At 35.4% G+C, this 13,859-nt stretch overlaps 2 protein-coding genes across 2 annotated transcripts in view; one reads left to right on the top strand and one right to left on the bottom strand.

Annotated features, from left to right (window-relative positions):
* LOC103511354 (calcitonin gene-related peptide type 1 receptor-like) overlaps positions 1–13,859 on the top strand; it is a 126,533-nt gene that overhangs the window by 28,211 nt on the left and 84,463 nt on the right. The window lies entirely within an intron of this gene.
* Positions 6,295–8,050, bottom strand: LOC103511355. Its single transcript, XM_026825136.1, has one exon. The coding sequence runs from the start codon at positions 7,702–7,704 to the stop codon at positions 6,373–6,375; it is 1,332 nt and encodes a 443-aa protein (XP_026680937.1). The 5' UTR covers positions 7,705–8,050; the 3' UTR covers positions 6,295–6,372.

Raw genomic sequence — 13,859 nt, 5'->3', positions numbered from 1 at the left:
TGCGGGTTCGATACTTCTCTGTGTCGAACTGTCGATGAATTTTACTACCTATTTCTTACAAACTCTTTATAAATACTACCTATTTCTTACAAACTCTTTACACGAGAATTTCGATATGAAGGTTTTAGTTATATCCAATTCACTTTTGAGAGATTACGGGTTCGGGGGGGGGGGGGGGGGGGGGTATTGCCAAAAAAAAAAAATTTCAAAAAAAAAAAAAAAAAAAAAAAAAAAAAAAAGGCCCAATCAGATAGGTATAGACCCTTTTACATAAAAGTCTTCAATTGCTGAATGTTGACTCATGAATAAATTGATGATTCAATGAGCAATTTGGGAGAAAGTCGAGAGGAAGTATTTGAAATTTCAAAGCATTTTGACATGTGCAGCAAAAGCAGCAGTAGCATCATCAGCAAAAATGCGTGTCCTAAAACACCATAAAACAAAGTTGGAATTTGAATTCTTGGATTTTAATTTTCAAATTGGAATTCCCGAAATTTATTGAATATTGACATATCTTTTTCTCGTCAGGGGCAGAGTGTACCAAGTTATGGACTCAAGAATTTCGTGTTTCTCGCTTTTCCGCGTGTTTTTCCTTTCTCTGTGCTAATTCTCCTACTCTCATCACGAGCCAGAAATTCTGGTCTAGAATTATATGTGGTATTTTTGGCACATCCACTAGAAATGATACCTAATTATGAAAAATCGTTTTTGCAATAACTGCTGACCGGTTAGGTTAGTTCGATTTGTATGAAATTAGACAGACAGACAGACAGACAGACAGACAGACATTTAAAAGAAGAAGAAGAAGAAGAAGAAGAAGAAGAAGAAGAAGAAGAAGAAGAAGAAGAAGAAGAAGAAGAAGAAGAAGAAGAATAAGAAGAAGAACTCTCTCCTATTTATTCAGTAAAAGACAATCTTAAAATGCAGGCAACTGAAGAGCGCCCCGTTAATAATTTCGAATCTCGTTTTGACACCTGCGGCCGTTTCAGGTTTTGGATATTGAGATACCCCGCCTGCTTGCCTATAGTTATGGATGAGCAATGAAATGAAGAACCTTGGCGGAGTGTAAAAAACAGCGGATCTCAATATATTTATGCCCCTAAAGTTCGACATTTTCGATGGTCAACGCTCCATCAAACGCTGAGGGACCTGAGGGTGGACTAGAAAATCGCCTCCAGCATGGAATTTACTGCTACTTTTTGAAATCCCAATAGGTACCTAATGGCTATGGCTAACAATTTATATGCCTGCAGATCAGCTGTTGTTTATCTTCCAACATATTCGATTTTTCATCTAGAACTATTAACATGTTGAACACATGAATGAAACATTTTCAAATCAGTCCTGTAGGAACTAGGAACCCATTTTCTAACTCTATTCAACGGACCACTAATTTTATAGCAGGTAGTTTTTTTTTAATTTATTTTTATTATCAGTAACATTTTTTCTTCGCCTTTGAATTTTTACTTTTTTTCGTTTCTTTATCTTTCATCAGATTGGCTACCACTGGGTTTTTAGAAAGCGAATTCTATTTTTAAGTCTCATTTGCATATTGAATGCTTACAAAACCTCTCGCTACCAGTAGGGAGATACCATCTATAATTTGAATACACTTGAACAGCCCATGGCAGGGAGTATGAGGGTGAGATAAAGGTAGGAAAAAAAATATAGGTAGCTTTCTCATCATCCGAGTGGTTCTCTCCGCTTCTAATTTATACTATGTCTCTGTAACCACATTTTTTCTTTCTATTAGGTGCCCTGATGTATTGATTCGTTTGCACCGCGATTCCCATTGGATGGTACCTATACGTACATACCTATAGAGAAAGAGAGAGAAAGGAAAAGAGGGACTGAGAGAGAGAGTGTCAAAAACACTTTCCATGTTCAAAAATTAAAAGTATAATAATACCCGTACGTATGTATCTAATATGTATACCTATGTAGTTATGTAGATTATAGTAGGTACTTTGAAAAGTGTATACTTTGGATTTTTCATACCTATGTATATTTAGAAAATCTCAATACATAGTACATTAGCCCTCCAACAATTTCACCATTGGAAAAAGTTCGTCGTCCAAAATATTTAATCCCGGGATTTGATGGGAACTTTGGATGGGATGCTTGATAAGGAGAACCAAAAAGGGATACCTAATTATGAAAAATCGTTTTTGCAATAACTGCTGACCGGTTAGGTTAGTTCGATTTGTATGAAATTAGACTTCGATACTAACTTCACATCAGTAAAAGCAATCCGTATGTCCACACGTGTGGACGTCGGGCGTCTATGACTACAAGCCTAAAAATATGATGGGTCTCTACGACTACAAAGAGTGTGTCCACACGTGTGGACGTCGGGCGTTTATTACTACACAAGCAAATTTTCGTCGGGCGTCAGGAGGGTAGACAAATTCGGACTAAGAGTAATTTCGTAGTTCATCTAGGACAGCTTTCAACGAGGAACAATAATTTATTGCTTTCCAACTCCTCCTCTTCTTTATCTTTTCCTTGGAGGAAATGTTTCTAATGAAAATAGAGGTTAATAATGTAACTAGTTACTACTCTCGGCTTGTTTTCTTTCCACCTATTAATTAATAGATACGAAACTTTGATCCGGGATTTTCAATATTGTTTAATTTGTCAAGAAGTACCAAGCCATGTTTCACAAACAATAAATTTATATTGTCAACCATCTTTACCATTATCAATTTGCGTACTTTCTTCCAACTTCTTCAACTTGGCAGCTGTTTTCAGAGCAACATCAATATCGTTGGGATTGAAGTTGTTGTCCACTTTCCCCATGAGAGTTTCAATCTTGTGGATCTTGCCTATTTCATTCTTGACTCTCTCCGCTTGCTCTTTTCTCATCTTGGTTAGGATGTGTTTCAATTCTTCCTTTTGTTTCTCAGTAAGACAACAAGGATCAGGATGTGAGCCTTCAGGAATCTCGTCATGAGACACTTGTGACTTGGAATGACAAACCCGAGTTGTGGCAGTTGGTATCAAGGATTTTATAATCATCTGGTCCGCCTCATTAGGTCTACCTATACTGTTAGGTCCATACTTGACGATTTCTCGTAAGCTGTAGGATTTGGACAAAGCTGTGCTATCCACCCACTTGTTCTTCTTGATACATTTCAAAGCTATGAGGTTGATCTTCTTTCCTCTATGCTCGATCTGAGCTTTGCTGGAGTTTTCATTTCTACACATGTCTTTTATATTGTAGTACTCGGCATAACCCCCCTATCGATGAAATAATGTCCAACTAGAAATCGGACCATCATATTTTTTCCCGTGGGTTCTTCAATTTTCGAAATTTCTATACATTTTATTTTTTTACAAAGGTACCGCGCGAACTCTTTTTTTTATTGTTACAAAATTCACAAGGCTCAAAATGAGCACATTTCGAGCGTTGGGAAATTATAAATAAATGATTTTTCTTCCCTCCCTAGGGAGCGAGGGACTCACCCCAAACCCAATCCTTCTGTTATTTTATATTTTTCTGTGTAAGAGCTTATCGAATTGTTACAAAATTCACAAGGCTCAAAATGAGCACATTTCGAGCGTTGGGAAATTATAAATAAATGATTTTTCTTCCCTCCCTAGGGAGCAAGGGACTCACCCCAAACCCAATCCTTCTGTTATTTTATATTTTTCTGTGTAAGAGCTTATCGAATTTTATTTTTAGACCAAAGAGCTTATCGCACATGATGCTTTTGTTTGGAAAACAAACATAAATGTTGTAATGTTGCTGTGAATGTTGTGATGTTCCTGAGAATGTTGTAATGTTGCTGTGAATGTTGTAATGTTCCCGTGAATGTTGTAAAATGTTTCTATGAATGATGTAGATAGTATATCTGTGAATGTTGTTGTAATGTTGCTGTGAATGTTGTGATGTTCCTGAGAATGTTGTAATGTTGCTGTGAATGTTGTAATGTTCCCGTGAATGTTGTAATGTTTCTATGAATGATGTAGATAGTATATCTGTGAATGTTTTGTGTATTTATGTACAATAAAAATAAAATAAAATCTAAATCTAAAATCTTTACTTCGTAATAGCTACGCCATTTGCAACAATAAAGTACTCACATAGCTCGAAGTGCAATTTTAAAAATAATTTTTGCTCTTCTATTTTTTTTCTGTAGTTTACCGACCCATCTCTAAAACTTTAGATTTATAGAGCCCTGAACTTTTAAAAATAACGCTCAGGCTAAATAGGATAAAGCAAAAAGAGCAATTTGGTAAAACAAACGGAAAAGTTAAAAAAAAAAAAAATTCAAACAAAATGTACAAACTTTTTTTTTGTATTGTTTATTTAGAATAGCTATAGGTACGTAGATTTTGGAATTATATTTGGTTCAGTTCTTTGATCTCTGCCTCCCGTCTCCCTCCCTCTCTCTCTCTCCTCTGATGATGAAAAATCAGAAAATCCGGAATTCCATCATTAGTAATGACATTACTAATGATCATGTAAGGTAGGTACCTATAATATAAATATCGATCATGCGTGATTACACGGCGTAAAACAAGGCACAAACAGCATAAAAGTTATGGACCTATAAAACGTCTCTCTCTCTCTCTCTCCTGTAGGTAATATTTACAAATGAGGGGTATTTATGTTTTTTTTTTTTTTAGATGTTTGAGCATGATGAGGATATTCTGATATAAATATCGATCATGCCATGCGTGATTAGTGATTACACGGCGTAAAACAAGGCACAAACAGCATAAAAGTTATGGACCTATAAAACATTAATGTTAAAACAATAAACACACAGAATTTCGTTGCCAATGTGTGTGTTCTAGAAGTTCAAAATGAGAAATTCGTTGCTGACCTTAAACTCACACATTTCAAGGCTCTGCGAGATGGTGCGATATATTATTATTATTTAATGTTTTATACCTATAGGTATATATTTTTTATGATTTCCCCCTCCTCCTCTCCCCTTTCCTCTTCTTTCAGCCCATATGTCCATTCCTCCCTCCTCATTTCTCTCCGCCCCTTTAATAGCGTTCCATAAAGTCATTAACATTAAATTTTAAACATACTTGTAAACATGGGTAATAGGTACATACATATATGTTTGTATTTATGTGGCTACCTCCCTAGTTAATAAACGTTCTAATTTCATGAAAAGTAGGTAACTACTATAACGGTTAACAAAATGTTAGGAAAAATGTAGAAGACATAAAAAAAAAATCTCCAATGGAAATTTAGCCAAAAAAAGTAGATAGTGAGTTCCATTTACCACTCAGTTGTATAAGAGTACCTACTTTGCTGCTTTTTGGACACTGGGTGCTTCAGTTTCCCATAATTTCCATATCCGAAGAAAAGGAAGAGCTTCTTCCTATATAAAAAAAAAGAAGGAATTTTAATTGTGTTAAGCATATTTAAATGCTTGTCACAAACATCGTTCCCCGATTATTTCACCTAGATAAATTTCATGACATTACTTGGACTCGAACCGCCAACCTCCAGATCCAAAGTCCAACGCGTTAACAACTGCACCACTGAGGTTGGTGCTTCTTCCTATATAGGAAGGAGGAAGAGGAAGAAAATGAGGAGAAGGAGAAAGAAAAATAAAGGTGGGGAGGAGGGAGGAAGAGGAGACAAAGAGGAAGAAGAATAACAAGAGGAGAAATAATAGGTAGAACAGAAAAAAGAAGAGGAATAGGAAAACGAAGAAGAAGAAAAAGAAAGAAAAATAAAGGTGGGGAGGAGGGAGGAAGAGGAGACAAAGAGGAAGAAGAATAACAAGAGGAGAAATAATAGGTAGAACAGAAAAAGGAAGAGGAATAGGAAAACGAAGAAGAAGAAAAAGAAGAGGAGGAGGAGGAGAAGAAGGAGGGAGTAAAAAGAGGAAGAGAAAGAAGAGCGAGATGTGTATAAATCTGGCACACGCAATGATTTACGCCAAAGAAGAACGCGCAATATGCCATCAGCGTCTCTTGGTAATTTCTAAATGGAATTTAATTTTATCACTTACTCGAGTGTTTAATTTATTGAGTAAGGTTACTATGTACTTACTACTTTTAGTAACGTAATTCCACCTATTCTATATACATATAACTGTATTCTACCTGTAACTATTACCTATTGTAAATACTGCAATAAATCCGTGTACACAAATTCGGCCCAAGAGTAATTTCGTAGTTCATCTCGGACAGCTTTCAACGAGGAACAATAATTTATTGCTCTCCAACTCCTCCTCTTCTTGAAAATAGAGGTTAATAAATGTAACTAGTTACTACTCTCTGCTTGTTTTCTTTCCACCTATTAATTAATAGATACGAAACTTTGATCCGGGATTTTCAATATTGTTTATTTTGTCAAGAAGTACCAAGCCATGTTTCACAATCAATAAATTTATATTGTCAACCATCTTTACCATTATCAATTTGCGTACTTTCTTCCAACTTCTTCAACTTGGCAGCTGTTTTCAGAGCAACATCAATATCGTTGGGATTGAAGTTGTTGTCCACTTTCCCCATGAGAGTTTCAATCTTGTGGATCTTGCCTATTTCATTCTTGACTCTCTCCGCTTGCTCTTTTCTCATCTTGGTTAGGATGTGTTTCAATTCTTCCTTTTGTTTCTCAGTAAGACAACAAGGATCAGGATGTGAGCCTTCAGGAATCTCGTCATGAGACACTTGTGAATTAAAATGACAAACCCGAGTTGTGGCAGTTGGTATCAAGGATTTTATAATCATCTGGTCCGCCTCATTAGGTGTACCTATACTGTTAGGTCCATACTTGACGATTTCTCGTAAGCTGTAGGATTTGGACAAAGCTGTGCTATTCACCCACTTGTTCTTCTTGATACATTTCAAAGCTATGAGGTTGATCTTCTTTCCTCTATGTTCGATCTGAGCTTTGCTGGAGTTTTCATTTCTACTCATGTCTTTTATATTGTAGTACTCGGCATAACCGTATATGAGTTTATCTTGGATAGCCTCGGTGAATTCTTCAATTATGTCGGGTGTTAGTCCGTTTTTGTATTTCATCATCTTTAGAAGTTCATAAGTCCATTGTAGTTGGTTGATTCCTATACTGTCCTGTTTTAGAAGAGCCCAGATTACTGCAATGAAGTTGTCTAGTAATGCCCAGAATGGCGGGGGTTTAGTACTGATTGGACAGTTGGTCATTGGATTATCTGCATGCATGCGGAACGTGTATAGTTTAGGTTGGAATAGTTCCTCAGGTGGGGGGTGGCTATGTTCTTTGTACTTTTTCTGTTTATTATCTACAGTAAACATGTGACAGGCCGTAACGGTTTCTTGGATCAGAGGTAATTGCTTTGGATTAGTGCTATTTTCCTGATCTATCTTCTGATCTCCAGACGAATCCGGTATTTTGTCGTCATTGTGAAGTCCATTATTCAGCGCATCCAATACTTTGGTGTTTCTCAGAGAGTTACTCTTCTTTTTAACAGATTCCAGAAACTCATTGAGAAAAGAGCTGTTGCCATTCATATTTGATTCCTTGCCTTGTTTGATTGGTAGAAGTACTTTTTTAGCTATTAAATTCCTCTCGCCAAATTTGTGCACACTTTCTGACTTGTGTGTAAATGCCCGCTTGATCTGTCTCACAGATACTTTCTCTTTTATCAAGTGAAGGTCATTGTCTTGGGATTTCATTTGTGAATTTTTGTTTTCAAGAGCATTTTTCTTGACCAATGTGATGAACCTCCTGCCAAGGTTTTTCATATTAGCCCGGCTTCCTTTATGTTTGAAGTTACTTTTTCTGGGAGACAAGGATTCATTGTCAAATAAATCCACGAGAGGTTTGATGGCTTTGTTTTTCAGAGTTTGAGTCGTTTTAGATGATCTAACATCAGGAAGATGTGTTGAATTCGTATCTGTCTGTTTGATTTCTCTAATTTCACTCTTCTTTCGTAACTTTGACGGATTCTTCTTACTAAATTTCCTATCATCAGAGACAATATCATGTGTTGCTTTAGTATCTGTGTTTCTAATTTCACTCTTTATTATAGGCTTCGATGGATACTTCTTGGTAGATTTAGCTCTTACTGGAAAGAAAAGAATGAAGACACGTTTTCAAATAAGTAGGTATAAGTTCTTGTAATAATTTCAAGATTTTGATAAGTTTTTAAACCTATCCCGGAAATGAACAAATCTGAGTGCTTTAGGATTGCTATGTTCTTGTAATAATTTCAAGATTTTGATAAGTTTTTAAACCTATCCCGGAAATGAACAAATCTGAGTGCTTTAGGATTGCTATGAGGAAAAAAGGGCTCGGATTGAAGAATAATAAAATTACTGTTCGGTGAAAAATAGATAGGGTTGCAGTAGAAGGATTCACAATATTCACAAGGTGGCTATACAGGGTGGTTCGTGATATTTGCGAACCACGCTTATATCTCAGAAACGGCTGGGAATTAAGGAATGAAATAAACGGCATCATGTGGATGAAATTTTGATGATTAAAATGGCTTTTTTTAAATTTGCAATTTTTTTTGCAAAACGGCCCATTTTTTGCCAAATATAGGTCACTCTTATGGGAACCCCCATTTTTTATTTAATTTTTGGAATCAGCATAAAATTTTAATTGAAAAAATGTATTCACTCGAAAAAATTTGTTTTACAAAAATTCTGTACACTGTGAGAAATTCTTAATTCTTTCTTTAGTTTTTGTATTATTCACTTTAACAATTTCAACAACAATCAACAACAATAACAAACAAATTTATAAAAGCTGTTTGGTATCAAAGAAGGATCTTGTTAACTTTAATAATTTCTCGTCCTAGTTTTGCTCCTGACAGATTTTCCTAAACAAGATAACAATATTCGAATTTCACTTTTTTCCCCTCTCCCAAGTTTTTTAACGTTTTCTTTAACAACTGACGAAAGATGAGGGGGATAAACTTACTAGTCCATAAAATGTAATTTGTTCTTCATAAAGTCTTTATATTTCGGAAGAAATTTTCCAGAAGGAAAGACGAAAAAATGGGATTCTCCTTGTTTTCCACTTTTTGGATTTTATTATATTTCTGTGTGGGTTGTTGAATGGGCTGATGATGTATAACAATATTGTAATTATGTTGTGAATCTACGAGTAATTTTGTATCCAATTTTTACTTAGATAAGAACGTAGGTATGTATTTAGCTATCCATATAAACATTCTACCCATCTATTTTTCTTTTCCTCCAAACCGAACTAAATTTGCGCAGAGTGCGCAGCCAGGACGCGGTCAAGTCCAGATGAGGGCTCTCAAGTTTCCTAATTTCCATCACGTCGGGGTCACCACTGAGAAGTTGTTATCTCCTTTGAGAGACATTGAAAGGAAAAGACAGGAGGAAACGTTTCGTGTGGAAATCTTGATATCTTCACAAAAAAATATGTGGCTGAAACTCTCGCCACATAGGTATATATATTTAGCTCTCCATATACCATTCTACCTACCTATTTTTCTTTTCCTACAAACCGAACTAAATTAGAACTTTCAGAAATTATTCGTTTCAAGGATTCCGTTTATTTTTCTTTCCAAAAAGGGATTTTTTATATTTATTATCATAAAAGTCCCAGAGGATTAATCTCAAATTCTCCAAGCTTACGGGGGAAGCTTCTTGGAAAATGAAAATAATAATTTGTTTTTACATTACACAATGAATAATGTAATCCCCCAGTGGAAAGAATATTTTTATTTCATTTTTTACCGAATAACTTTATTCACACCCACTTAGGAAATTTGTGTTTTCCATCTGGTAATAGTGGTTCAGTGAATTGTAGAACTCGACTGGTAAACAGGAAAGCGTAGGTTCAATTCTTGCCAAGGGAGGTATTTTTGTCCTCAATGTATTTTTTATATTTATTTTAACAACTAGGTTCAATTCTTGCCAAGGGAGGTATTTTTGTCCTCAATGTATTTTTTATATTTATTTTAACAACTAATCATCTTTTTGCATGTTTGATTTTTTAGTGAATATTAAAAAAAAAAAAATCATTGCCACTAGGCAGCAGGCAGTAGGTACCAATGGCCAACATGTCAAGTTTTTTGTTTCATGTAGCCATGCTCTTTCAAAGCGATAATTGAATTATGATGATAAAAAAAATACAGGGTCAATCCGACGATCAGACAATTTTTTAGAATAACTTTGAACTTTCCCTAGCAATGAGAGTACACTATGCTGGCAGTAGATAAAGCTGGAAAAAAAATGAAAAGGGTGCATTGTAAAGTAGGCTGTGAAGCAAATTTTATGAAATTAAACGAAGCTTTTGTTACTCAAACTATAGGAGAGACGATGAGACGATCAACACCGGATTTTCTCAGATTCTCTGGGAGCCAATGGCGATACGAGAAAAACAAAATAAAATTTTCACCATTATGCTAGCAGGTTGAATGGATCAGTTCCCAATGGGAACGGATCACCGAAGCATCGTTGGTATCAGAACTGGTCAACATTTTCCGATGGTAACTACAAGTTCGGCCATGCCTTTTCCACAAGTTTGGCCATGCCTCGGGATGAACTAGCGGGATTCCGGAGCGAAGCGACGGAATTTTTTTATACTTACCTACCTAGTTGTTTATTTTTTTAATTCACCATTTATTTTTTCTTCTCATGGAACGAAATCTCTTTTTTCGGCTACCTATGTATGTGTTATGTACATATTTAGGAAGGATGTTACTAGCTTAGTATGTTACTCATTTTCTTTAGTCCTTTTCATTCAGCTTTGTACCCACATACTTTCTTGTGTTCTAAACTTTCTCAAAGGAAAATTCGCACAATGTTACTCATACACGGCTACCTATGTATGTGTTATGTACATATTTAGGAAGGACTGTAGCTTAGTATGTTACTCATTTTCTTTAGTCCTTTTCATTCAGCTATGTACACACATACTTTCTTGTGCTCTAAACTTTCTCAAAGGAAAATTCGCACAATGTTACTCTTACTCATACATAGCAGTCATAACATACCTACCATTCCGCGTTGGACTTTAATAGGTACCTTAAATACCTACATACAAACAACAAGCAGGGCCCGTCCCTCCGGGAATTTTTTAGCCCGTACTTTATTCGATCGTGGTTAAGGAAAATCAGTACCTCTGTACCTACCTAATTTGATTAATATTTCAGTTTATTATTATTATTATTGATTTGATTTTTGATTACACGATTATCCAGGTGGCCGGTCACCCATTCGAATACCAATCACGCGTAAAATTGCTTAACCTCAGTCATACATCAAAAACGATGCATCCGACTTGTTACCTTGTGCTTCTTTTTGAATAATTTTGAACCTACATACATAGGTAGATAACTACAAGTACATAATAATAGGAGACATTTTATGATGCATGCGTTGCACATTGCATAAAGACAGACGACACCGAAGCGAATACAATAGCCCGTCCCTTATACTTTTTTATTACTGTTGTAATAATAAAGGAAGGACGGGCTAAAAATGTATGTACCTACCTACAGTACACAGCCTACACTATTTAAAAGAAAATGTAAAAAAAAATCCCCCAAAAACCATTTTTTTTTTTTTTTTTTGGCTTTATGGTTTTCTAAACAAAATTTGCACCACTACTTTCGTGTTCCTGATAAAAAGACCTTTAATTTGAAATACAGGTCGACCAGGTTTGGATAAGTCCTTCTATGGGGACAGACCGAATAAAGGAAGGACGGGCTAAAAATGTATGTACCTACAGTCTACAGTACACAGCCTACACTATTTAACACACTCGACCCTACTATATCTCATTATTTTCATGCTTGTTAACAAAGCTGTTAACACAAGAGAATTGACAGACGACACCGAAGCGAATACAATAGCCCGTCCCTTATACTTTTTTATTACTGTTGTAATAATAAAGGAAGGACGGGCTAAAAATTTATGTACCTACAGTACACAGCCTACACTATCTACCACACTCGACCCTACTATATCTCATTATTTTCATGCTTGTTAACAAAGCTGTTAACACAAGAGAATTTTATTATACGTTTACAAATATCCATGTAGGTATATCTACCATTATACTTTTTTTAAGTATAATAATAGGGATGTAAATTACACGTAACTAGGCGTGTATTTAGATTTAAAACGGTATTTATATCTCGAATAACAATAAAACGAACCAAAACATGTAATTTTATTATGAGTTATACTTTACCTCATTAAACATTATTCAAAACTGCCCATGCCAAACATGCCAGTTAATTTCGTTGTCATAGCTGTACTCATTTTTCCCGAATTTGTTCATTTACATTTACCTATCTATTACTGCGTTACTAGGCGTGTATTTAGATTTAAAACGGTATTTATATCTCGAATAACAATAAAACGAACCAAAACATGTAATTTTATTATGAGTTATATCGTTACCTCATTAAACATTATTCAAAACTGCCCATGCCAAACATGCCAGTTAATTTCGTTGTCATAGCTGTAGCTATACTCACTTTTTCCGAATTTGTTCATTTACCTATCTATTACTGCGTTTTTATTATTATTATTTTTTTTTGAAGAGGTTTGATAGAGGGAACTGTACCAGGTACAGTGTACCTAACTGCTAAGGTCTTATCATCCCGAGAGCGAAGAGAGAAAGAAGACAGTATAGGAAAAAGCCAGCCGTTCCGAGAACGAGCATTATCCGTTCAGCACAAAATCCGCTCCGGGTGGGTATATTGCGTATATCTTTTCCACTGTTCTATTTGGGGAAATTTCATTTATTCTCTCCATAAGGTTCTAGGAGTCGAACCCCAATCTCTCGGACTATGAGTCCAAATAAGTTTCACAAAAGGTGGACTTTTTTTTTCTTACTCGAAATAATGTTTCCATCAGTGTGTCGTTTAAAACAGAATGTCTAATCTGACACGATTAATTTTTTGGGCTGGTAGCGCTCCGCCCCGCCAAGTCAAGAAAGTTTGACCGCGCTACTAGAGATATTATACGCGACAGGGAAAGTAGCCGTTTTCAGGTTATTATTTGCTAAGGTCTTATCATCCCGAGAGCGAAGAGAGAAAGAAGACAATATAAGAAAAAGCTAGCCGTTCCGAGAACGAACATTATCCGTTCAGCACAAAATCCGCTCCGGGTAGGTATATTGCGTATCTTTTCCACTGTTCTAGTTGGGGAAATTTCATTTATTCTCTCCGTAAGTTCTAGGAGTCGAAACCCCAATCTCTCGGACTATGAGTCCAAATAAGTTTTACAAGAGGTAGACTTTTTTTTTCTTCTTACTCGAAATAATGTTTCCATCAGTGTGTCGTTTAAAACAGAATGTCTAATCTGACACGATTAATTTTTTGGGCTTTTTTTATGTGAAAATTTAATTTTTCGGAGTTTTTAATCAAGTTCAACAAACTTGAAGAAAAGGCTTCATCCTCCTCTTCAGTACTCCTGAGCCAACTTGGTTGAACCAATTGTTTTCTTTTGCCAAATCATTTAGGTATGTGTAGGTAGGTAGTTAGGCAGTAAGTATAGTGATTGCATGATTATGTAGGTGTTGTAGGTAAATGGCTAACTTCAGTTTATTTGTTTAACAAGCATTTTTAATTTTTCGGAGTTTTTAATCAAGTTCAACAAACTTGAAGAAAAGGCTTCATCCTCCTCTTCAGTACTCCTGAGCCAACTTGGTTAAACCAATTGTTTTCTTTTGGGTGAATAATGCCAAATCATTTAGGTATGTGTGTAGGACTGTAGGTAGGTAGTTAGGCAGTAAGTATAGTGATTGCATGATTATGTAGGTGTTGTAGGTAAAATGGCTAACTTCAGTTTATTAGTTTAACAAGCATTTACCTTTAGTTTATTTTGTTATGTTGTATGTTATATGAATAAAACAAAGTATCTTGTTAAAAAAAAAAAAAAAAAAAAAAAAAAAAAAAAAATAC

Source organism: Diaphorina citri, unplaced genomic scaffold (assembly GCF_000475195.1).
Source record: "Diaphorina citri unplaced genomic scaffold, Diaci psyllid genome assembly version 1.1 scaffold705, whole genome shotgun sequence".
In the NCBI taxonomy this organism is placed as follows: Eukaryota; Metazoa; Arthropoda; class Insecta; order Hemiptera; family Psyllidae; genus Diaphorina; species Diaphorina citri.
Note: the sequence above shows the minus strand (reverse complement) of the source record. Positions and strands in the feature narration are given on the sequence as shown.

What these genes read in the sequence shown, in the direction of transcription:
- LOC103511355 (XM_026825136.1), bottom strand. Translation starts at nt 7,704, where the DNA reads ATGAAAAACCTTGGCAGGAGGTTCATCACATTGGTCAAGAAAAATGCT.